This window comes from Dipodomys merriami, unplaced genomic scaffold (assembly GCF_024711535.1).
Source record: "Dipodomys merriami isolate MVZ:Mamm:240054 unplaced genomic scaffold, mDipMer1.0.p SCAF_3, whole genome shotgun sequence".
Taxonomy (NCBI): domain Eukaryota; kingdom Metazoa; phylum Chordata; class Mammalia; order Rodentia; family Heteromyidae; genus Dipodomys; species Dipodomys merriami.
Genome location: NW_027204492.1, coordinates 64,042,272 through 64,068,985, shown reverse-complemented (window position 1 = coordinate 64,068,985; position 26,714 = coordinate 64,042,272). Strand labels below are relative to the sequence as shown.

Here is a 26,714-nt window from a genome sequence, read left to right as displayed (position 1 = left end):
TAGTAATGGGATAGGCTCACATACTTTGAAAAGATACTATACAGATTACTTACTTTAATCCGGGTGTCTACCTTGAGCAGAGTAAACAAGGTGTTCATATCTATGAGTGCTTGTCTAGTTTCTCTATATACTGTTCCCAAGAAGTTAAGGGGTAATGAAAGCTGAAAAAGTAGTCCATTCACCATTACTAGATCTCCAACTGTAAGGGTACCTAAATATGCAATTAGCAGAAGGAAAAAATATTTTAGATTAATGCCACACACCTTCCCAGCTGTCTTAAGACAAGAAAGTTTTATAGCCTACTACTATGAAATACAGTTTAAAATATGCATAAAAAACAGTTCTCAGGATTCAAAGCATTTGAATCCATGATTTAGATAATACTATATATATGTAAAGTGGAGTGGGACAAGCTCACCTATATACTATATGTAATACAAAAAGAATGGTACAAGTAAGGATAAAAAAGGCTAAAATTTTTCTCCTTTTTGTCTCTAAGCTATAAACGATAGTTTATTTCTAGTATAAAACATGTTTATAAAAATACATATACAAGGGCTGGGAAGGTGGCTCAGTGGTAGAGTGCTTGCCTTGCATGCATGAGGCCCTGGGTTTCATTCCTTAGTACCACATAAGCAGAAAAAGCCAGAAGTGGCACTGTGGCTCAAGTGGTAGAGCGCTAGCCTTGATCTGAAGAGCTGAGGGACAGCACCCAGGCCCAGAGTTCAGGCCCCATGACTGACAAAAAAAAAATTCATATACATTAAACAATTGGAGCAAATGGACCGAAAATAAGTCTTATACTAACAACAGTGAGTAAATGCATCCTAATTGAGTTGGGAGGTTTACAGAAAGAGACATAGATATTACTTTTTGAATATTACCGAATGGAAAAAGGATGTATAAAAGATTATAAGGATACTGGTAATTCCAGAAACAAAATAGCCTACATTTTAGTCCTTTGGATTAATTAATGAGGTTGGTTTCTAGGTCTACAAAAGACTAGATGTTAAAAAAAAGCTGTTCATGAATCAGATTGTAGACACAAATAAACAGAAATCCCATTTGATGTGTTAGTGCTTATCAATCAAGAAAATACATTCTAATATAAAAAAGAAAGCACTCCAAAAAGTGCTAAAATACTTCATTGAATATCCTTTTATCATTAAGTTTAATACACATTACTTTTATTAATTTTTATTTATAAAAGTTAAGTTAAATAGTCTATAAATGTGATAACCACACATCCATTACCTGCCACAATTCCCTGACTGGCGAGCACCATTATAGCCGTTAAACCAATACTGAAAATAGCACTTTGGCCAAAGTTCAGCATAGCCAGAGTAGAGGTACTTTTCAATGAAGCATTCTCATAACTCTTCAAAAATCCATCATATCTTTGTGCTTCATATTTTTCATTATTAAAATACTGTAAAACACATAAAACAGTAACAAATATAATTGGCATATATTGTTTAACAATGTTTAGTGTTAGTTTTCACCAGGTTTCATACAGAGATACATTTTTTTGATCAGTACTGGAGTTTGAATAGAGGGCTCCATGCTTGCTAGGTAGGTGCTCCAACACTTGAGTCACACTTCTAGCCCTTTCTGCTTTAGGTTATTTTTCAGATAGGGTCTTACTTATTCTACAACCTCCGAAAATAGTTGAGAAGATAGTTTGCTTTGTTCAGAAGGGAATCTTACTAATTTTTTTACCTGGGCTAGACTTGAGCCATCATCTTCCTGATCTCCACCTCCTGGGGAGCTGTGATTATAAGTGAGCCACTGTACCTACCCTTAGATAGAATTTTGTACTGCAGACACCATCTTAAAAAATTACTTTTGCTGTGTGCCAGTGGCTCACACCTGTAATCCTAGCTACTCAGGAAGCGGAGATCTGAGGATCACAGTTCAAAGCCAGCCCGGGCAAGAAAGTCCATGAGACTCCTATCTCCAATATATCACCAGAAAACCAGAAGTGGCACTGTGGCTCAAGCAGTAGAGTGCTTGCCTTGAGCTGAAGAGCTTAGGTACGGCAACCAAGCCAAGAGTTCAAGCCCCACGATGGACAAAAAAAAAAAAAAATACTATCAATACATGTGACCCTGTACTTTGCATTTCCACAATGGACTGTATTTCAAAAGTCAGCAAAATTTGTCCGACTAATATTTACTGAATGCCTAATCTGAAGTTACATAATTAAAAAACCTTCAGTGGTACTTCCTTTAGGAAGTCTTTTCCTGATCCTCTGAACTGCACTCCCCACTACCCTTGCCACATTTTGTCGTCTTGTCTAGTCATCTGCATACTTAACTCAATACACTGTAAAAATCTGAGAGGGCAAGGATTACAATATAGTTATTTTTACCACTCTCTTCACTCAGTATAATGCTTTGTACATGAGAAGAATGGAAAATAAACAAAAACCTGAGAATTATGAAAAGCACTATGCTAGGTACTCTGAGGGATAGACAGGAAGAGGATCAAGAACTGACATGTCAGCTTGATTAGCTTAATGTTCACTCTGAATCAAGATGCTAATGATATATTTATGATCACTTACAAGTCAATGCAGAAGATAAAAATTCTGAGGTTGCCAAACAAAAACTGAAAAGGAAAACAGGGCATTTTCTAAGCAAAAGAAACCTTCCATCACACCTAGAGATCCTATCCTAATCTGATGTTCTAAGTTATAGCTCCTTTTAAAGTAAATGGCAGAACAAATCACAGTGCAGTGTAAAGGCAAAACAGAGTATAATCAAACATATTACCTTCACAGTTTCATAATTCAGCAGTGAATCTATAGCGGCGTTACCTGCATCATTATCTGCTTTGTTCATTTCTATCCTAAATTTAGTTCTGTAAGACAAAGATTTGCACAAGTATGAAATGGATGTTATAAAAACATAGCTTCTAAACATTGACTAGCCTCTGGGGGATATCATACCTCCACCGGGTGATTGCAACTGTAAAGGCTGTATATGCACCGAGTGTTCCCAGGGTTACCAAGGCAAATTGGGCACCACATCTGTAATACTGGAAAAAGAAGTCAGGAGAAGAAATGAGAAACAGATATTGTTCTTGTCACTTAGAGTAACAACAAATTTTAGTCAAAAGACATTTATAAAAGCATGGTGGTTAGTTCTATGTATCAATAAAAGGCAAGAAATCAAATATCTTATACAACCTCTCTAGGTAATAAAGAAAGGATGTCAAACTGCACTGCACTTGTCCCATTTATACTCCCATCAAATGCTACTAATTACTATGTGTGCATACACACATTCATATACTCACATTTAACTATAAAACATGAAATAGAGTGGCTAACAGAAACCAATATATCTGAGCATATCAGTCCAAGGTCTTTTTACTTATTTATTTATTTATTTTGTGGGTCATGGCGCTTGAACTCTGGGCCTGGGCACTGTCCCTAAGCTCTTCAGCTCAAGGCGAGTGCTCTACCGCTTGAGCCACAGTGCCACTTCCAGTTTTCTACTGATTTATTGGAGATAAGAGTCTCATGACTTTCCTGCCCAGGCTGGCTTTGAACTGTGATCCTCAGATCTCAGCCTCCTGAGTAGCTGGGATTACAGGCATGAGCTACTGGTACCCGGCCAGTCCAAGGTCTTATATATAAAGCTCTGCTAAAAAACAAAAACAAAAACAAACCTTCACTGTTTTTAGTGTATAGTTCTATAGATTTTGACAAAAACATAGTTTTGTAGCCACCACCACAATCAAAATATAGAACATTTCCATCCCTTTCCAGAATTATTTCCTGTCCCTGTAGCCTCAGGCCCTACTTGCAGGATCACACTATGTAGCCTTTGAGTGTGGCATATTCTATGTAACACAATAGAGTTTTATCCATGTTGTTGCATGTATCAATATTTCACTTTTCTTATTGTCAAGTAGCATTCCATTGTATAAATGAAAGCAGTCTATTTCTTCACCAATAAAGGATATTTGTGTATTTCCCCCCCCCCCAAAAAAAAAACCCGAAACCTTTGCAGGCACTAGTTAATTACTGCGTGTACAGATAAACAATTCTTTTGTGATAAAAACATGATAAATAATTTGGACAGTCCTTTGAAATCTGTGGCAAAATAAACTGTAAATATAACTGTATCTCTTTCTGGCATCAGGAAATTTTACTTTCAAACCCCTAGTTGTGTATGAGTGTTTCAAATCTTCAACTGCTGTTAATGAAAATGTAAGGTAAAAGCTTAGTATGAAAAAAATGTATTACTTACCAAAATACTACTGACAAGAGTCATCTCAAACACGATGGGGAGAAGATTAAATACCAAGGCACTCAGGACAAAACTGATACCTCTTGTTCCTCTGTCAATAGCCTTAGATAAAGCACCTGTCTGTCTGCTCAGGTGGAAACCCAGATCCAGGTTGTGAAGATGGAGAAAGACATTTTTGGCTATTCTCCGGATTGAATTTTGGGCTACTTTTCCAAATACTGCATTTCTAATTTCATTAAAAAGGGCAGCTCCAGCTCTTGATACACCATCTAACAATAAATTAAAAAAAGAGTGTAAAAATGGAATTGTTGAAGTGTAAAATGGCAAGGACTCAGAAAAATATTTGTGCAATGAATAATTCAATCATTGGATGTAACACAGGATATTTACACTAAAACACCTAAAATCCATCTACTCTAATGATTAATAACCTTTCCATCATCATGAGTCCCTTTCAGTGTTTTTTTCCACTGCATTTTACATGTTGAAAGATTTTTTTCCTAATTAAAATACTTTTAATAAATTATGGCCCATATGGCCTTACTGCAGATAAGTGTATATCTGTTAAGGTTTTTGATCTAATTCAATTCTTTCAAATAATAAATAAGACTGAGATTCTGAAAAGTCAAGTACTTTGACTAAAAGCATGCCCCCACTCATGCCTCCCAAGTCTCTCAGTGTTCTTTTTTATGAATAGAGCCACACAGTATTCATATTGCCCTTTTCAAACTGTAGTTTTATGTCAGGGCTATGAAAATATTTTAATAAAGCATAATGTACTATTCTTGAGCTATTTCTATTTAATGGCTAACAACATCAGCAAGAAAATAACTAGCCTTACTAGAAAGGCTGTATTATACAAAGCCTATTGAAGGTTGTTATAAATTTAATCTTATTTTATATTATTATTTTCTAGAATGTAGAAAATACTATTATGAAATTTTTTAGCAAAATATACAAAGAATTTTTAAAAGCATATCAAAAAAATCTCACATAAAATAATAAACATCCAAAATGCTAAGTTGTGTTTATGGTGAAAAGGTCATCTGCTCAAATATGATGAAACCTTCTTGGAGAAAGTCAACACCTGTAGACAGATTAAAGAATCACACATACAGCCAATCAGAACTGCTGTTGCCATGGTTGCAACTGTATTTGGTGCATCACTCAGGTTCAGCATGTTTCCCGACATCTGGTTGAGGCTGTCTACAGCATATTTAAACATGAAGGGGACCACAATATTCATGGCCTGAGAAACATAAAAACATCAATTACCTATCATACATAAAATATTTATAAAGGTACATTAGTATTTGTGGTAATGTTTAGATATTAATCATTTATTTGTTTTGGAATAATTTCTCCTATTTATAAATGATAAAATCTTTGGCATTGAGAAAGCTATCATTTCAGAATTTCTACATTAAACTGCTGTAATAATATTCACTTATAAGCTATGTGAATTAGTCAAATGCTCCTGCTTCTATAAAATCCTTTATCAGTCACTCAAAAATGCTTTCTGATGCATGGATTGGATTTTTGGTAGGCCCGTCCCCCTGGGCCTTTCATAGTGTCCCATACCAGAGCAATCTGTGGTCTTAAACCATTGGTTGGCCTCTACCTGTGGGCTACTGGCACTGAAGGGGATTGCACAGAGGGAAAAAATGCTTTATGTAATATGAATTCCCACAAATGTCATGGCAGTTGTTTGTATATGTAGTTTCCTTTTGTTAGTACTTAACCTTCTAGGGTCTGTATCATATTGCTCTTTTTCACTTACTCTTGCTGAGTATATATGTTTTGTATATAGTAGGCATTTAATAAATACCTTAAGATGATTTGTTCACCAAAGAAATTGTTGCAAAATTGAACTGATACAGCAAAAAGCATCTTAGAATTTGATAAATTACAAGTATCTGTGGTAGATTCACTATTGACAAAAAAGTGATAGATTTATTTGCTTCAGAATAATATCATTGTTCTAGTATACAAACCAAACCCAATAAAGACCAAGCTAATATTTCATTAACCAAATATATCTCTATGAAAATAAAAATGAAATCTTACAAATTATATATGTACATATATATATATATTCGAGGCAAATATTTAATCACTCATATTCCACATTTTCTGCAGCTTAAGTATCCAGAACATCAACCACTATTTAGTAACAATCAGTTTATAAGAATACTAAAGTTTTCTTTAAAAAAAAAAACTAAATTGTTGGTCTGGGAAGGTGGCTCAGTGGTAAAGTGCTTGTCTTGCATGCATGAGGCCCTGGGTTCGATTCCTCAGCACCACATAAGCAGAAAAAGCCGGAAGTGGCACTGTGGCTCAAGTGGTAGAGTGCTAGTCTTGAGCTGAAGAGCTCAGGGACAGTGCCCAGGCCCAGAGTTCAGGCCCCACAACTGACAAAACAAAAAACAACAACAAAAAACTAAATTGATATCATTAATAATGTGAAAACAATATTATAAAGCCTACTAAAACCTATTGCTCTTATTCCACTATTATGCCATTCTCAGCTTTGTTAAAAGAATTTATTTCCAACAAGTCTAAGTTTAGCTAGAACCAATAGAAGCTATGCAAATCTCACCAATCAAGATTTCAAGATAAGGTACATAAGGGTTCTTAAGTACTAAGTAGGTGTTCTAACATTAAGCAGTAACAGGGCAGCTGGTAAAATTCTTTAAATTCTGTAACATTTTGAGATAAACTGCTTAAAACTCTCAATGTTTCTATAGTGCTGGTCTTGGGGCTTGAACTAAGGGCCTGGGCACTGTCCTTGAACTTTTTTGCTCAAGGCTAGCACTCTACTACTTGAGCCACAGATGTACTTCCGAATTTTTGGTAGTTAACTGGAGTAAGAGTCTCATTGATGTTTTTGCCTGGGCTGGCTTGGAACTGTGATCCTCAGATTTCAACCTCTTGAGTAGCTAAAATTATAGACATGAGCCACCAGCACCTGGACCCAAAATAGATTTTTTTTATTATTATCTTTAAGTAGTTATACAAAGGAGTTGCCATTTAACGAAGCAGTGTATGAATACAACATATCTTTTTTTTAAATTTTGAATCACAATAAATTATTTCAGGTAGTAAAATATTTGGTCATTGTTAGAGACTTTAAAATATTTTTTATTGTTACCATAAAAGTGATATACAGAGGGGTTACAGTTATATGTCAGGTAATGAGTACATTTTTTTGCACAATGTCACCCCTTCTCTTGCTGCCTCCCAGTTTTTCCCACCCACAAGTTGTATGGTTCATTTTCAACATACTGTTACTAGTGAGTATTGCCCCTGCATTTATTTATCATTTCCCCTACCCTTTCTGTGTCTTCCTTACTCTCCCCCAAACAGATAAAATAATAAGACAAAAGGTAAAGAAAACAAAAATAGCAACATAGAAAAACACTCTATTGTTTCCATTTCTTAGAGCTCATTTCTATAAATATTATTTTATATGATTATATGCACATAGCTACTGAGCCTTTGTAATCCTCTCCTATCCTGATCAATGTCACCCCTTTCAACATGCTCACCCATCTCTCTCCTACCTACCTCTTCCTTCAAAATATAATTTAAAATAGAATACATGGCAGGTTCCAAGTATACATCCTTCAATTTTGATTCTCTTGAAATGGTTTCCCTTCCCTCTTCTATCTTGCCACTTCCCAAAGTCCAGTATGAATCTCGTTTCTTTCATAATGGTTTCTCTGAGCCTTGTGCAAAATTTGGCCCTCTCCATTTTATAGTTGTATTTTCATTTATTGCATTTTCTGTGCATGATGGCTCAAGTCTGTAATCCTAGCTAAGTGGAGATCAAGGGATATCAGTTTGAGGCCAGCCCTGGCAGACAAGTCTGTCACACTCCATCTCAACTAACGGTTGATATGCTTTTGTTATCCCATCTACAAGGAAAACAAAATAGTTGAATGCGATGGCATGCACTAGTCATCCACAGTAACATGAGGAGCTTAGCCTTGGTGGGATAGGGAATAAAGACCCTATCTCAATAATAACTAGAGAAACTGAAGTGTGGCTCAAGTGGTAGAGCTCCTGCCTTGTAAACTTGAAGCCCTGAGCTCAATTCTCAATACTATGAAAAAAGTTGTCACTTTTATGACATATTTTCATTAACATATGCATGTGCTTGAATATAGTCTCTAAGTACATACTTTGCATGACAAAGCGACAGTGAGGAGCAGATATGAGTCAGATATGGTGCTAGGTACCTTTGGTGAAGATGAAGAATAGAAAACAATCAGTGCAATAGATATTACTGCTATAGCTGAGGAAACTCAGGTGTTGTCAGCTTTAAAGACTTGTAGGAACAGAGCTGAGATTACAATCCAGACCTGAAACTTGAACTGGGGTATTTTCTAGTCTACCCTACCTATTTTAGCAGTTTACAGGGTAAGAACCATATATTTTATTTCTTTTGTACTTTTTTTTAATGCACTGTTTAAATCATTTAAAGTTGCAAAGTAATTTAAATAAGTAATTTAAATGAACTTGAGCAGATTCCAGGTTTTCCACACAATGAGGTAATGAGGCTACATTGCCTCCCCTGCAATTCCATTACACATTCTTAAGCAGGAGGAAAAGTGATAGCTACAGCTAGCATGCAACTCTCCTAACATGACTTCTATCTTTGCCACAGCTACAACATGTGATGACCAAACTAATGGATTACCAATAGAGTTGTGCAATTTTACTTTTCATGGCGATGGTTTGGGAGCCTGAGTAAATCTGGTAATAGTCTGTTCAGTATGTAGAACATATGAACATCATCTGTCCTGTGTTGTTACTGGCAGAGAAACCATAGTTAGCACAGTGCTAAGAACATGGCAGTACCTCTAATTATAACTGAATACTGTCAGTTTCCCCATAGAAGTAACTTTAAAAAGGAACAAATACACATATTTTAAAAGAGATACATTAATAAAATAGGATTGGCTTATTTTAGGTATAGATGTTCTCACTACTACATATGTGAGATTTCACTGGCCTTGTGATAGGTTGGGAATGAGAAGTAGAAAATACTAGTTTTCCCTAATATTTTACCTTCAGCAGAACTAGACTAAACCCATCCCACTTAATTGAGTCAAAGCTACTTGAGAACAGGAAGATTGTTGCTGGAGGACAGTCAGGGCAGGTAACTTCTCCAGATATCTTCTTAACATATAGCACATCTGCCATCCCAAGCCATATGGGAGGCTGAGATGGAAAAGAACACACTGCCTAGGCTGAAAAGTTCATGAGATTCAAAGGAAGCTGGATTAGGTGACACAGCCTATGATCCTAGCAATGACAGGAACCCAAAAAGTAAGCAAACTTTGGTTCAAGTGCACACTGAACAGAAATTAAGACTCTACCCTAAAATTAGCTGGTGAAAAAGAAGGCTGGAGACATGTTTCAGTGGTATCACATCAGCCTAGCAAGCATGAGGCCTTGAGTTCAAACACCAAAACTATTTAAAAAATAAGTTGGCTCCTTGGTGGAGTGCTTGCCTCACATGCATGAGGCCCTGGGTTCGATTCTTTAGCACCACATAAACAGAAAAAAGCCAGAAGTGGTGCTGTGGCTCAAGTGGTAGGGTGCTTGAGCTGAAGAGCTCAGGGACAGCGCCCAGGCCCAGAGTTCAGCCTCCACAACCGAAAAAAAAAATAGCCTTTAAAAATTTTAAATTCTTTTTTATTTTGAAAGAATTGTAAACTTACAGGAAGTTGCAAAAGTACTACAAATAAAGCCCTGTATGTGTCACCCAGCATCTCTTAATATGTTATATAGCTGCAGTTCAATATCAAAACCAGAAAGTGAGCACACTTGGTGCATTAACTGCAAACAAAACTGAGCAAGTTTTAGTTTCTTTTTTTTTTCTGTCCTCTGTCACTGTTTTTTTATTTCTGTACCTCTTGTCTTCTATATAAGTTTATCTGGGGGAGGATAGATAAAGGAGAGCACAGAAATGGTGGGACAAAGTGTGAACAAATGCAGTAGTGATACTCACTAGACACTATGTTGAGGATGAACTATATAACTTGTGGGGGAGTGGGGTTGGTAGGGAAAACTGGGAGAGAGCGAGGGAAGAGGTGACACTGTTCAAAAAGAAATGTATTTATTACCTGACTTATATAACTGTAACCCTTCTGTAATCACCTTTACAATTAAAAATAAATATAATTTTTTCACCTTTTTTTTTAATTGTGAAAATATCGTACAGAGGGGTTACAATTACACGGGCAAGATAATGAGTACATTTCTTATCAAGCATTGTTGCCTCCCCCTTTGTTTCTCCTTCCCATCCCTTCCCATCTCCCCCACTCCCCCGCCCAAGTTGTAAAGTTCGTTTTTTGACATAACCACTTGTACATCTCATTGTTGCAATGGGTCCACCTGTATCCATGGTTTCCCTTATTTGCAATAACTAGCATATGTCTGAGACAAGCAGAAAAGGTCAGATAAGTTGATGTTAGGTGAAATGAACCCCAAGATAAGTATTCAAATGTTTTTGCTTTCATGCAATTGTTTCTAACATATTTAAGATGATTTCTTTGTTGCTTTGTATGTCCCTCCCCCATGGTATAACCCCTGCTTTCACTGTATTTGATGTTGGTAAATTTTTAAAAATATAAAAATAATATAAAATTCAGTAAAGTAAAAAAATCTATAAATTCTTTGTTTTCAATGATTTGTTAACAAAAATAGAATTCAGTTTAAAAAATTGTAAAATTCATTCAGTTTTCAATGACCTGTTAATCTATATTTTATGTAATGTGAGTGGTATGTATGTTCAAATATGTGTTTTGAAGGAATTTGAGCTCATGTCCAGCTTCATATGACCACACCCCAATCAAGATATAGAATTACTTTATCACCACAAGAGAACTCCCCTGTGCTTCTTATTTGTATTCACTCTTACTCTACCCCCTGTTCCACACCAGTTCCTATTCCCTGGCAACCACCAATTTGTTCCTGATGTCTATAGTTTGATCATTCTGAGAGTATTATCTAAGTGGAGTCAGTAAGCAGTATAAAAGCCTTTAGATAGTGGCATTTTGTTTCACTTAGCATAATGGTCTTGAAGTTCATCAAGGTTGTTATATACACAAACAGATTGTCCTTTTTATTTTCCACCACACTCAACTACCCCATGGATGTACCAGAACTCATTCAAGTATTCACACCTGAAGGACATTCTGGCTGTTCATGGTTGGGAGTATTATGAGCAAAGATGCAATAAACAATCTCATACAGATGGACACAACTTTTATTTCTCTGGGACAAATGTCCCAAAGTCCCACTGCTAAATCATATGGCAAGACTGTGTAGAACATAAGAGATGGCCATACTCTTTCTAGAGTGGCTGTACCATTTTACAATAACCAGCAAAATATGAGTGGTCCTCTTCTACATCCTCACTGATATTTAGTATTATTATTATTTTTTATTTGGAAACTATTGCTACAGGTATGTAGTTATATCTCACTGTAATTTGCATTTCCTTAGGGACAATAATGAAATGTGCTTATTTGTCCTTTATATGCCCTCATTGGTGAGATATCTGTTAATGTCTTTTGTACATTTTATAACTGAATTGCCTTTTCTGCTATTGAGTTTTTAAATCTCTTTATATATTCTGATATAAGGATTTTGCTAAATATGTGGTTTATAATTTTTCCATTTGATTGTCTTTCATTCTACTGAGAAGCCTGATTTTCCTTCTATTCCATGAAAAAGGAAGCCAAATAGTCTTACCCAGATAAACAAAAATTGTGATAATTTTTTGCTAGTATACCCATCATGATGCAAGAAATGATCATGGAGCCAGGCACCAGTGGCTCTTAGCTAGTCATGAGGCTGAGATCCAAGGATTGTGGTTCTAAGCCAACCTAAACAGGCAAATCCAAGAGATTTTTATCTCCAATTAATCAGCAAAACATCAGAACTGGAGATGCTCAAGTGGTAGAATGCCAGATTTGAGCAAAAAAGCTAAGCAAGAACACAAGGCCCTGTATTAAAGCCCCATTATCCACCCCACATACAAAAAAGGAGAAAGTTTGAAGGACATACTATCTGACTTTAAGACTTAACTATATAAAAGTACAAAAATTAAGGCAGTACAGTATAGTATTGTCAAATGGAGAGAAACATAGGCCAGTGAAACAAGAGATTCCAGAGAAAGATTCCAAAAAGATCTGCATGTAGCCAGGTGCTGGCAGCTCACACCTGCAATCCTAGCTACTCAGGAGATTGAAAACTGAGGATTGCGGTTCCAAGCCAGCCTGAGCAGGAACGTTTGTGAGAATTTTCTCCAATGAAGCATCAGAAAACTGGAAATGAAGCTGTGGCTCAAAGTGGCAGAGAACTAGTCTTGAGCAAAAAGAGCTCAGGGACAGTGCCCAGGCCCTGAGTTCAAGCCCCATGACTTAAGAACAACAACAAAAAAGATCTCCATGTAGTCATCTCCAGAAGCTGTAAGGACACCTTACAAATTGGAAAAAGAATCTTGGATTATCTGGGTGAGCTAACTGCAACCACAAAAGTCCTTAAGAAAGCAGGAAAGTCAGTCATGAGAGCAAATGTGACTAGGAAAAGGAGGAAGGTCAGAGCCATATACTGAACATGTTAACTTTGAAGGTGAAGGAAGAAATAATCAGCCAAGGAATGCATACAAACTACAGAAGTGAGAATAGAAAAGGAAACAGATTTTTCCACAACCACCTCTGGAAAAGCACAGTTCTGACCAACACCTTTACTTTGACCAAGTGTTTAATTCTGACAGAAATGCGAAAATTAATGCTTAATGACTTAATGTGAAATTTTATTACAGCAGCAATAGGAAACAAAGGAAATTCAATAGGGAAAGAGTAGCCTTGATATTGGAAAATAGGACAAATTTTTTTTTTAAAAACCCCACTCAAACCTGATTTAAAAATCAACTCAAAATGGAGTACAGATTTAAATGTAAAAGATAAAAACACAAAACCTTTAGAAGGAAACAAAATTTTAATAACCTTGAGTTAGGCAAACAATTCTTAGACATACAACAAAAGTATACATAAACAGAAAAATGATAACCTTGAATTAATCAAAATTAAAAACATTTATTCCACATAAGACACAATTAAAGGAATTTTTTAGAAAGCTATGAATGGGAAGAAAAGATCTGCAAATCATATATTTGAGAAAGAACCTTTATCTAAAATAAAGAATTCACTAAATTCAAGAAGAAAAATAACCAGTTCAATTAAAAATAAAACACTTCCTTATATGTGGCTGGCAACTAAGCACATACAAAGATGAGTATCATTAGTCAATAGAAAAATATAAATATCACCATAAGATACCACTATACTCCCAACAATAGCAAGAGGATGGTAGCAAGAAGCAAAGCAAAAGGAACTCTGTCATGCATTACTGATGGCATTTTTAAAAAGGAATCACTGTGGAAAAGTTTGGTGAATTTTTTGTTTTCGTTCGGTGGGGGTTAGAGACAGTATTGAGGATTGAAGCTAGGGATTCATGCTAGTCAAGTGCTCTACCATTTGATCTATATCCCCATTCTCTTGCAGTTTGTGACCCAGCACTCCATTCCTGGGTATTTTCTAGAGTAACCGAAACTAGGGTTTACACAAAAATCTGTATCTGAGTATTTATAGCAGCTCTAGTTATAATTACTACATTAAAAAAAGAGAACTCAAAATGTCCTTGAATCAGTGAATTGGTAAATGTACTCTAAAATATACTCATTTCATGGAATATGATTCAATAATAAATAAAAATCAATGAACTAGTACACTCAATAATTTAGAGAATGACAGAGACATACAGAGGAAGAGAAGTGAGTTCTAAAGACTACATATGACATAATTCCATTTATCTGGTTTCATGCTTTGGGTATAGTTTGAGTATTTCCCTCAGAGGTTCATGTCCTGGGAGCTTGGTTCTCAATGTGGCAATGTTAAACCATTAAGAAGGTAGAGTGTAATAGGACCCTTGTTAGTCTCTGGCAGGTTGTTTATAAAAAGTGAGCCCCTGAATTTCTCCGGTTTCCTGTCTTACCATCTGATCTCTCCCTCTCACATGCATTCCTACCAAAATGCTATCTACCATGTTGTAAAATAGCTCAAATCCTCACCACCGCCAAACAGAGGCTAGCACCATGCTCTGTAATATCTGGAACTGTGTGAGTTAAATAAACTTCATTGTTTATAATGTACACAGCTTTGGGTGTTTTATTAGGGCAAAAGAAAACTCACTAAAATATAGGGTATGTTCAAATGATAAAGCTACACTGAGGACAAATCAGTGTCCCAACAGTCAAGGGTCTAAAGAGGAGGTGACTACAAGGGAGATTCTTGGGGTAATGCCATTTGTCTGTACCCCAACTGTGGAGGCAATAATATGAATACATATGTTTATGTATGTGCCCCCATGTATGTTATTTTAAAAAGAGAAGAGCTTACATTACAATAGATCTGGCTTCCTAGGTACAACAGATATCTAAGAATAAGGCTAGATGATACTGTTCTAATCAAAATCAATCTCAGTATCAAGTTGCACATCTGTTATTTTCCAAAGAACTGGTTGTTTTTACTAGACTATAAACATGTATCAAAAATCAAAAAATATATTTAATCTAGAACTGCAATGTACACATTAAGTAAAAGAGAAATAAAGACATATCCCTAGAACACGTTTTTTACTAGATGAGGTTTAAATCATTTATCTTGCTAAACTCTTGAATTTTCAGATGGCTATATCATTAAAAGTTGAATTCATTGAATTGTTAGCCCCAAAGGATAACAATGTGGAATATTAAATGATAGAGTTAAGAACAAAGTAAAATCATCATGCTATGGTTGAACATAGTTTGTCTCCTCCAAAAATCATGTGGAAATTTAGTTGTTATTAAGTGTGTTAGGAGAGATGGGGCCTGTATGAGGTGATCAGATTGCTTGTGGGACTCTTGTGGGGCTGTTTTTGTTTTTTATTATTTTCTGGCAGTTCTAGGGTTTGAATTCAGGTCTATGTACTTGTTAGACAGGTGCGCTACCAATTGAGCAACATCTCTTTCTGCTTGCATTTATTTTTCAAATAGGGTTTTACATTTTTGCTCAAGGCTGGGCTTGGCCTGTGATTCTCCTGATCTCTGTCTCCTAAGTATGTGGGATTATAGGTATATGCCACTATGCCTAGCAAGGAACTGTTTTCAGCTTTGAAGTACTGATTGCTTGTGGAACTGAATGAGTTACAAAAATGAGCTGTTATAAAGCAAAACCAATTTTGTTTTAGATTTCACAATGTTTTCAATAGTATTGTACAATGTTTTTAGTGTGCAATGTTATTTTTCAACTATTTTAGCCTTTGTTTTGGTTTAATGTAAGTAATGATTAATATCAAGAGTGCAGAGAATTATTACTCATTACTGAGGTTATAGGATAAGGATGTGGTAGGTACCCAGTTACATCAATATCAACAGAAAGTGCTTAATACTAAGGAATATTCAATGATAATTTACAATCTAGTCTGATGGGTAAATTGAGGACAATAAGCTACTAACATACAGCTATTATCCATTCTCTTATTCCATGGAGATGGCTGTTACACTAGGTCTTGTAAACTTAAAACCACTCTTCTGTACCATGTACTTACCCTCCAACTTTCTACCATGAGCTGAAATAATGTGAGGCCACTGTCAGAAGCTGGACAGATAGATCCATTCTCCTTGAGTTCCCAGCTCTACAACCTTGAGCCCAAATAAGCTTTCATTCTGTATGAATCACCCAGTCTCAGGTTTTTTGTTGCACCAATACCAAATGTACCAAGAAACTAAAAGGATAGCTGTATCTACATACAGACTGCTAGTGGCCCATATATGTTCATTCTACATCTTGTGTTAGCTTCTCATTACTGTGAAAAAGTACCTAAAAAATTTTAGTAAGATAAAAATGTTTATTTTTGCCTAAATTTCAGAATTTTCAGTACCTGATGGTAGGGTGTGCATAGGGGGGTGACCTGCTCAACACATGGAGGCCAGAATGGAAGAAAGGGTCAAGGTTCCAATATTCCCTTTTAAGGGCATGCCCCCAATATGAGTAGAGGACTTCCAAACAGGTTCCACCCCTTAAAGGCTCTGTCATTTTCCAATACTGTCACAGGCTGGGGACCAAGCCTTTAAGACACAGCCTTAAACCATAGCACTTCCAATAGCTACCAGAGGTGCTATGGGTCTATGTCTGTGTGTGTGTGTGTGTGTCTGTGTGTGTGTGTGTGTGTGTGTGTGTGTGTGTGTGTGTGTGTGTGTGTGTGTGTGTGTGTGTCTGTGTCTGTGTGTGTGTGTGTGTGAACACATATATGACTATGAGAGAAAAAATGTTTACATTATTTCAAGTAAGGTGAAGAACATAAACATTTCAAAATAGACCCAAAGTATTCCGTTCTCATTAACAAAGGTTTTCCCTGACTTGGGTTTTTAGCACAGTGTAACCACCCAGAGAGAAGGGAGATATCTAGCTCCAAGCACTCTTGCCTTCCTGTCTCACCTAAGTGGGGAGATGAAAGCTAAAAAGCAATTGTCAGGGTCATATCATAGGGGCAGAGGCTCACTGAAAGTCTGAGACCTAATCATATGATTACAGAAAGATTCTCCTACTCCACTTACAGTCACATCAATAGGGCTCCTCTGTAATAAGTGCAATTACAATAGATGAGACTGCAAGATGGAGAACCTATTTTAAAAAGAGCTCTAGGAAAAGTCCAAAACAGAGAGGAAACAATACATAGGAAACTTTCGTCCAACATACATAGGTGCAATAAACACAGCCAACACCTAGCCATATAAAACATAAAACCTCACACTAAAGGCCTATTCACCTCAGTAGCTTTTATTCAATGCATCATATTTGACTTCAAAAGCAAAATTATAAGGCATGCTAAAAAGCAGTAAGTAGTCTGAATAAACAAAGTAACAATACAATCAAGTAAGAAAAGGTTGAGATTTTAGAACAATCAGACCAGGAATTTAAATAACTATAATTAATATGCTAAAGGCTCCAAAGGAAAAAGCAGACAGAATGCATGAACAGATAGGTAACATAAACAGAGAGAAGAAACTCTTAGGAAAAATCAAAGGCTATTCTAAAAATAAAACTACCATAACAGAAATGAAGAATGTCTTTGATGGGCTCATTGACAGGACACAAGCAAGAAAGAGTTAGCTTCAAGATGATGTCAACAGAAATTTCACAAAGTGAAGAACATAACAATGAAAAAAGTTAAAAAAGAAAATGCAAGAAGCATAGGACAATTACAAAAGATACAGTATGCATAACATGAACACAAAAAGGAGAGAAAAGGTAACATCAAGAAATAACAAAAACAGGGCTGGGAAGGTGGCTCAGTGGTACAGCACTTGCCTTGCATGCTCAAGGCCCTGGGTTCCATTCCTCAGCACCACATAAGCAAAAAGAAAAAAGCCGGAAGTGGCGCTGTGGCTCAAGTGGTAGAGCGCTAGCCTTGAGCTGAAGAGCTGAGGGACAGTGCCCAGGCCCAGAGTTCAGGCCCCATGACCGGACCCCCCCCCCAAAAAAAAAGAAATAACAAAAATAATGATGGTAGACAATTCCCTAAAATTGAGAACACCCAACCACAGATGCAGGAAATTCAGAAAACATCAAGCAAGATAAAAATAAAAACTACAGCTTGGCATATCATATTCAAACTGCTGAAAATCAAAGACAGAGAGAATCTTAAAAGAAGCTAAAGAAAAAAATACCTTACCTGTAGAAGAACTAGGATAAAAATAACATTGGACTTCTCTTCAGAAACCATGGAAGCAAGAAGAGAGTAAATTAAATTGCTCAAAGAAAAAAATCCTACAACATAGAATCTGTATTTAGTGAAATTTCCTTTAAAAGTCAAGAAAAATTAAATACTTCCTAAAAAAGCAAAAATTAACCAGGTGCCAATAGTTCACACCTGTAATCCTAGCTACTCAGAAGGCTGAGATTTGTGGTTGAAAGTCAGCACAGACAGAAAAGTCTATGCTATTTCCAATTAGCCAGAAAAATGCCCAACTAGAGATGTGGCTCAAGCGGTAGACTTGAGAGAAAACAAGCCTAGTGAGAGTACAAGACCCGAAGTCAAACCTTGGTACTAACAAAAATAAATAATGGAATATGAAAATATTTTTTTTGCCAGTCCTGGGGCTTAAACCCAGGGCCTAGGCACTGGGGGCTTAAACCCAGGGCCTAGGCACTGTCCCTGAGCCTCTCTGCTTAGGGCTAGCACTTTACCATTTGAGCCATAGTGCCACTTCTGGCTTTTTTCTGAGTAGTTTATTGGAGATCAGAGTCTCTCCAACTTTCCTGACCTTGACTGGCTTTGACCTACAATCCTTAGATCTCAGCCTCTTGAGTAGCTAGGATTACAGGCATGAGCCAAGGGTGCCTGACATAGACTTTTTTGGGGGAGTTGGTTGTGGGGTTTGAACTCTGGGCCTAGGCACTGTCCCTGAGCTCTTCGGGTCAAGGTGAGAGCTCTACCACTTGAGCCACAGCACCACTTCTGTTTTTTTGGTCGTTTACTGGAGTTAAGTTTCTCATAGACTTTCCTGCCCAGGCTGGGCTGGCTTTGAACTGTGATCCTCAGATCTCAGCCTCCTGAATAGCTAGGATTACAGGCATGAGCCACCAGCACCCGGTTGGCATTGATATTTTTTAAAATCGAGGGAATTCTTGTCATTACATATACCTTGCAAGAATTTAGATCTACATTAAAAAATGGATTTAAGCTGGGTGCTTACACTTGCACAGGCTCACACATGTAATCCTAGCTACTCAGGAGGCTGAGATCTGAGGATCACGGTTTGAAGCTAGCCCGGACAGCAAAGTCTGTGAGACTCTTATCTCCAATAAACTACTCAAAAAAGCCACAGTGGAGCTATGGCTCAAGTGGTAGTATGCTAGCCTTGAGCAAAAAGGAGCTCAGGGACAACACCCAACTCAGAATTTGAGTCCCAGAACCAGCAACAAAGAAAAAGGAAGGTGTTAGAGAAAGAATAAATTAATGAAAACTAGAAACATTTAGTTTTTCAATGTTTTGGCTGAATAAGACTTTATGCTTGCTAGCCAGGCACTCTACCATTTGAAACAGGCACAATCCTAGTTCATTGTGCTTTACTTATCTTTCTAATAGAGCCTTGCTTTACAGGCTGGTCAGCCTCCAATTTATGTCTCCTGTGTTGTTAGGATAACAAGTTTGCACTACTGCAACCAGCTTTACTGGCTGGTTGCTAACTTTTTGGTTGGCTGACCTTGAACCATGGTTCTACCAATCTGTGCCTCCCAAACAGCTATGATTTTGAGCATGAATCACTGAAGCGAGGTACTTTTTTTATTGATCTAATACATAATAGTTTCTTCAAAATAATAGCAGCAATGGTGTATTAGATTAATTAGAGCTTACAGACAAGTCAAATGAATGATGCTAATATATGTGATGAGAGGAATAAATTGGGAACACTACGGTGTGTTCTACTTATATGGTAGTAAAACGTTCTGTAAAAGCAGACTTCGTGGATTAGCTGTAAATGTATATTGTAAACTCTTTGGTCACAAAGAAAATTATTTAAACCAAAGAACAACCTGGGCACTAGTGACTCATACCAATAACCCCAGCTATCTCAGGATGCTGAGATTCACAGGATCATAGTTCAGTCAGCCTAAGCTGAAAAGTTAGCAAGACTCCATCTACAAAATAACCAGCAAAAAGCTAGTTGCAGCTATGGCTCAACTGGTAGAGTCCCAGCTATAAGCAGACAAGTACAGCAAATGTGAAGTTCTGAATAAATAAATACCAAAGGCAACCAAGAGAAAACAATTACATATATGGTTAATATTAATAACACCATTATATCAATAAATTCACTTTAAATGTGAATTGTCTATGCCAATGATGACAGATTTCCAGAAAGGATTTTTTTTTTGGGGGGGGGGGTCCGGCTGTGGGGCCTGAACTCTGGGCCTGGGTGCTGTCCCCTCAGCTCTTCAGCTCAAGGCTAGTGCTCTACCACTTGAGCCACAGCGCCACTTCTGGCTTTTTTCTTTTTGCTTATGTGGTGCTGAGGAATCGAACCCAGGGCCTCAGGCATGCAAGGCAAGCGCTCTACTACTGAGCCACCTTCCTAGCCCTCCAGAAAGGATTTAAAACATTATGATCCAACTGTAAGACCCCAATATAAAAACACAATGGATTAAAAGTAAGTGGTAAATGAAACATACCATGGAAACACTAAACAAAGTAAAGCTGGAATGACTACATTACTTCCAGACCAGGAAAGTAATGCAGATTTCAGCTCACAGAAAATTAACATAGGAAAGGGGCATTACTTAATGATAGAGGGGTTGATTTTCCTAAAGCACGTAACAACCGTAATGTGTATGTAACAACCATAATGTGTATACACTTAACAACAAACTATCAAATACATGAGGTAAAAACTGATCAGTACCAAGAAAAAGCAATGATTCCTCTATTATAATTGGAGACTTCATCAGTTTGTGACAAAAGTAATAGGTAGAAAATAAGAAGGATGGCTGGGAAGGTGGCTCAGTGGTAGAGTGCTTTCCTTGCATGCATGAGGCCCTGGGTTCAATTCCTCACATAAGCAGAAAAAGCTGGAAGTAGCTCTGTGACTCAAGTGGTAGAGTGTTAGCCTTGTGCTGAAAACTGAAGGACAGCATCCAGGCCCAGAGTTCAGGCCCCACTACTGACAAAAGAAAGAAAGGAAGGAAGGAAGGGAGGGAGGGAGGGAGGGAGGGAGGGAGGGAGGGAGGAAGGAAGGAAGGAAGGAAGGAAGGAAGGAAGGAAGGAAGGAAGGAAGGAAGGAAGGAAGGAAGGAAGAAAATAAGGATATATTGAATGACCATTACTATCAAGTACTTAGCTCCAACTGACATACATAGAATATTTTATCCAAAAATGCACATTTTTTCAAGCTTACACAGATAATTCACCAAGATAAACCACCTTCTAAGCCATAAAATACATCTAAACAAAATATACATGACAGAAAAATATGCTCTCAGATAACAAATTAACAATCACTAACAGAAAGATAGTTGACATATCTCAGTTTAAACAACATACTTCTAAATAGCTCAATAAGTCAAAAAAGTCGCAAAAGAAAATTTACAGTATTTTGGACTCTATGGAGAGTGCAAATGACATAATTTTTTAAAAAGACTAAGTCAAAGCCCAAAAATATAAGTAACAGGAAACGGGTACTTGTAAGAGGAGAGGGTAGAGCCACGAGGGGAGAGGGATAGAAGAAAGAAGGAAGGATGGGAGAATGCAGGCAAGAATTCTTTGTACATACTACAGAATTGAGAAATATCAGGGAAGGAGTGGGTCGAAAGGGGAGTGAAGATGTTGAAATGATGACACGGATCAAGATGCACTGTACACATAAACTGCTTTGTTAAATGGCAGAAATTCAATATATAACCTAACATTAAGAGAAAGAGTGGGTTGGGAGGGGTGGGTGAGAATGTTGAAAGGGGTGACATTGATCAATATGCATTGTATTCATAAATTGCTTTGGTGAATGGCAACACTGTACAACTACTTAGAGATAATAAAACTATCTGAAAATAAGTAAAATTTTTTAAAATAAAAAAGAAATGGAAATGCAAATTATCGAAATTTGTGGGATGCATAGAAACAACTCTCAGAAATTTGTATCACTGGGCTGGGAATGTGGCTCAGTGGTAGAGTGCTTGCCTTACATGTCTGAGGCCCTGGGTTCGATTCCTCAGCACCACATAAGCAAAAAGAAAAAAGCCGGAAGTGGAGCTATGGCTCCAGTGGTAGAGCACTAGCCTTGAGCTGAAGAGCTGAGGGACAGTGCCCAGGCCCAGAGTTCAGGCCCCACGACCGGACCAAAAAATAAAAAATAAAATAAATAAATAAATAAATAAATAAATAAAAAGAAATTTGTATCACTGAATGTACACATTGGAAAAGATCTAAACTCAATAAGCTAAACTTAAAATTAAAATTTCTGTTCAGCAAAAGATACTATCAAGAAAATAAAAACATAAGCCATAGACTGGGAAAAATACTTGTGAAATTGTCATATTGTCATATGACAAAGAGCTGTCATCCAAAATATAGAAATAACTTTAAAATTGCAATAAGAAACATTCTGATTTTTAAAAAATAGACCAAAGACCTGAATGTCTAGACACCTCATCAAAGAAAATATACAGATAGCAAATGAACATATGCCATATGCCAGTGAGGCAATTACATATTAGAACAAAAATGAGATGTCACCAGCACAATTGTTCAAGACTGTACTCCTAGCTCCTTGTCAGGGAAAAGTTCAGGAGTCTGTGGTTTGAGGCCAGCCTGGGCATACATGACCATGAGACCTCATATCAACTAATAGCTGAGCACAGCGGTACACACCAGTTATCTCAGTTACTGTGGAAGCACATGGCTGGGTGAGGTCATGCACATTTGTCTCCTGCAGGTGACATGGAGAAGTATGAGTAAAAAGATGACAGCCCAGGCCTACCTTAAGCATAGAGGCCTACCTCCAAAACAATCAATATAAAAGGGGGCTGGGGGGGCTGGGAAGTTGGCTCAGTGGTAGAGCACTTGCCTTGCATGCATGAGGCCCTGGGTTCAATTCCTCAGCACCACATAAGCAAAAAGAAAAAAGCCGGAAGTGGTGCTCAAGTGGTAGAGCGCCAGCCTTGATCTGAAGAGCTGAGGGACAGCGCTCAGGCCCAGAGTTCAGGCCCCACGACTGTACCCCCCCCAAAAATAAAATAAAATAAATAAAAAATAAATAAAAGGGGGCTGGGGTCTGTGAATCAAATGGTGGAGCAACTGCCTTGTAGGTCCAGGGACCCAAGTTCAAACACAAGTACTACAAAAAAAAAAAAGCTATTATATACCTATTAGAATGACTTTTTGCTTTAAAGCTAGCTCTCTGCCACTTGAGCCACAGCTCCACTTCTAGCTTTTTCTGTTTATGTGGTACTGAGGAATTGAACCCAGGGCCTCATGCATGCAAGACAAGCATAGAATGACCTTTAAACACCATAATGAATGCTGGTTGAACAATAACAGAAACTCTCATTACTAGTAGTGGCAGTAGCAACCAGGAAAACAGTGTGTGTGTTTTTAAAGAAAACCTAAATATATTCTTTCCATGGAATCTAGTGGTTGCATTGCTGCATATTCAGATTATCTGAAAACTTAGGCCCATATAAAAACTGTACATTGCTATCTATTGCAGCTTTTTGTAACTAATGAAATCAAGAAGCCATCAAGATATCCTTCTACAGGTGACCGGACAAAAATACAGTTCCATCCATACAATGGACTATTAGTCAGCAATAAGAAGAAATGAGTAGCCATGTACCAGTGGCTCTTGCTTGTAATCCTAGCTACTCAGAAGGCTGAGATCCGAGGATAAAAATTCAAGGCCAGCCCAGGCAGAAAAGCCTGTGAGACACTCATCTCCAATTCCAAAAAAGCTGGAAGTGAAGGTGTGGCTCAAGTGGTAAAGCATTAGCGTTGAGCAAAAAAGGCTCAGGGACAGCACCCAGGCCCTGAGTTCAAGCTCTAGGACTGCACAAAAAAAAAAAAAAAAAAAAAAAGAATTGAGCCCAGTCACTAGTTGCCTATTTCTATAGTCCTAGCTACTACAGAGGTGAAGATTGAGAGGATCATGGTTTGAGACTAGGCCCAGCAAAAAGTTTCCAAGGTTCCATCTCAACCATTAGTTGAGTATAGTGGCACATGCCTATCATCCCAGCTATGGTGGAAGTGTAAATGGGAGGTTTGTGGCCCAGACCAATCCATGCAAACAGTAAAGACCTTGATCTCAAATATAACTAAAGCAAAAGGAGCCAGAAGTGTGGTTAAAGTGCTACAGCACCTGCTCAGTGAGCATGAAACTGAGTTCAAACTTCAGTTGTGATTTTTTAAAATGAGTTATCAAGTCACAAGAAGATAGGAATAAATCTGCAATGTACATTGCTAACCAAAAGGGCAGTCTGAAAAAACAACAACTATATAAGATTCCAATTACATGGCATTCTGGGATAGGTAAAGCCAGAGACAATAAAAATAAATAAATGGCTGTCGAGAATTTGGGAGGAAAGTATGAGGGAAGAACAGGTGAATCTTTTTCATTTCTAAGGCAGTGAAACTCTTCTTTACTCTTTACTGGATATGTGATTTATGTAACTATAACAAAAAATGAATTCTAAAGTAAACTACAGGTATAGTTAACAATAATGTACCTTTTAAATAGTTGGTCCATCAATTTTAACAAATGTACTGTAATAACACAAAACATTAATAAAAGAAGAAACTGTGTGTGGGAGGAAAAAGGTATATAAAGACTGTACTCACTGTTCAATTTTTCTGTAAATCTAAAATTTGTCTAAAAGCTTTTGATTTCAGTGCTAGGGATCAAACCCAGATCCTTACGCCAGGCAACGTGCATATTCTAGGCAAGTGCTCTACTACTGAGCTACATTTTCATTTCAACCTTTGCTTTTGCAGACAGGGTCTTGCTATGTAGCCTAGCGTGGCCCGAAGCTTTCAATCTTTCAAGTCCTGCAAAAATATAAATCTTTTAATTAAAAAGTACTCCTAAATACTTCTCAAATTATCTAATGTATCCAGGTAGTACTGTTTCATTTTTAAAAGTATTATTCAGATTTTTTTACTCCATGTCAAATAAGAAGTGCATAAGAAATCTGAAGTCACAAATGTCAAAGTAGTTCCTGGGAAATGCTAGTTGCCTCCCTGAAGCTTCCCTAAAGACCTACTTCATGGCACTCCCAAAACTTCAATAGTGTCTTCCTTTGGATGTTATATGATAACTGCTTTATTACTATTTATATATTTTTTTCTTTCAGTATGATACAACTCCAGGAAGGCTAAGCTCACATTTTTTTTCCAATTTTTATTTCCAGCTTCCTGGCCATTACTTTGCACCCAGCAGTCATTCAATCCGTAAGAGTTTTCTCAATTCATATATTTCTTCTTACTTATTTAATAGCTATATCTCTGGAGAAGATGCATATTGATTTTGCTTTAATAAATCATATTCTCTCCTAAAGTTATTTTATAATTTTAAAGATACCTAATTTTAATCTTTAACAATTGTTAATCAAAAGTGCCTTTTGGCACCTGATACTCTAATTACTTCTGCCCACAATTTCTGTCAATTAAGTGTTTTTCAAGCTGGTGTTGATTAGAGAATATGAATAAACATTTTGGGGAACATTAAAGATAACATCTATTTGTAAAATCTCATGAACCTGGTAAATTTGTTTTGTGGTTTTCTTAAATCCTGGTATTATTGTATGAAAAATACTGGTATACTTGTAGGAAGGCTCAAAAGACCTTATTAGGGGTGGGGAATCTCTGTAGAAGGCTCATGAAACCATTTGGTAAATGATTGGACACACATACTTTCCCTTGTTTACCCAACTCACCCTTGGCAGAATAAGATTCCTCACACCTGAGAAAAAGAACTAAAATCCCTAGATTAAAGATGAGCCAGGCCCTGGTTGCTCACACCTATAATCCTAGCTACTTTAGGCTGAGATCTAAGGATCACGGTTGGTTCGATGTTAACTCTGGCAGAAAAGTCTGAAAGATTCTTATCTTCAATCAACCAGCAAAAAGCTGAAGTAGGCGTGTGGCTCAAGCTCTAGCACGTCAGCCTTGAGTAGAAAAACCAAGTGACAGCTTGAGGCCCTGAGTTCAACCTTGTGTACTGTTGCACACACATGTGCGTGCACACGCACACATGCATGCATGCACACACACACACATATGAATGAAAACCATGTTTTGTTTCTGTCTCTTTTCCTCACTTGGCTGCAGAACCCCTAAAATATATATCATATAAAACCCCAACATACTAGATAGAATTGTTCCGATTCTGATGGAAGAATACCCATCCTTCTAGGTCTCTAGGACTCAAAATATGTTTATAATAATATAGTTTATCTTTGCAATCTTTGCCGCAGTCAAATGATAACCTTTAGACCCTCAAAATGAAAAGAACATTCAAAGGTAATAAGCAAGTAGACAATACACTGTAGTACCACATACATTAAGCATGAAACAACTCCTTTTTCTCCTTTTCTTACTTGACATTTCCTTATTCTTTCTCTCTCACCTATGCCTCAGGCCTAGTTATAACACCACCACTGCCACACAGACATAGGAAAAGCTTATTAAGGCTGAGAATGTACCTGGACCACAGAATATGTGGATGAGGTAGGGGAAATCAGAGTATAATGGTTCTTTGATCAGTCCAAAGTATTTATGTCAGAACATGCAATCAGGTTTGAAGAAAAACAAGGAGCCAAGGGATGAAAGAGGGTAATAATCCATCTT

The 26,714-nt window shown here is 37.2% G+C and overlaps 1 protein-coding gene and 1 non-coding gene across 2 annotated transcripts in view; one reads left to right on the top strand and one right to left on the bottom strand.

Moving 5' to 3' along the window:
• The window catches only part of Abcb7 (ATP binding cassette subfamily B member 7), a 123,572-nt gene that overhangs the window by 20,848 nt on the left and 76,010 nt on the right, over nt 1-26,714 (bottom strand). Inside the window, exons 5-10 of the mRNA XM_070040182.1 lie at nt 5,376-5,508; nt 4,260-4,528; nt 2,951-3,039; nt 2,775-2,862; nt 1,255-1,429; nt 54-211 (exon numbers count right to left, since the gene is read on the bottom strand). Of these exons, the coding sequence (XP_069896283.1) occupies nt 54-211; nt 1,255-1,429; nt 2,775-2,862; nt 2,951-3,039; nt 4,260-4,528; nt 5,376-5,508 (912 nt within the window). The remainder of the gene's footprint in view (nt 1-53; nt 212-1,254; nt 1,430-2,774; nt 2,863-2,950; nt 3,040-4,259; nt 4,529-5,375; nt 5,509-26,714) is intronic.
• Nucleotides 5,784-5,916, top strand: LOC138840558 (small nucleolar RNA SNORA42/SNORA80 family). The gene has a single exon (XR_011376124.1). It is a non-coding gene; the product is annotated as a small nucleolar RNA SNORA42/SNORA80 family (small nucleolar RNA).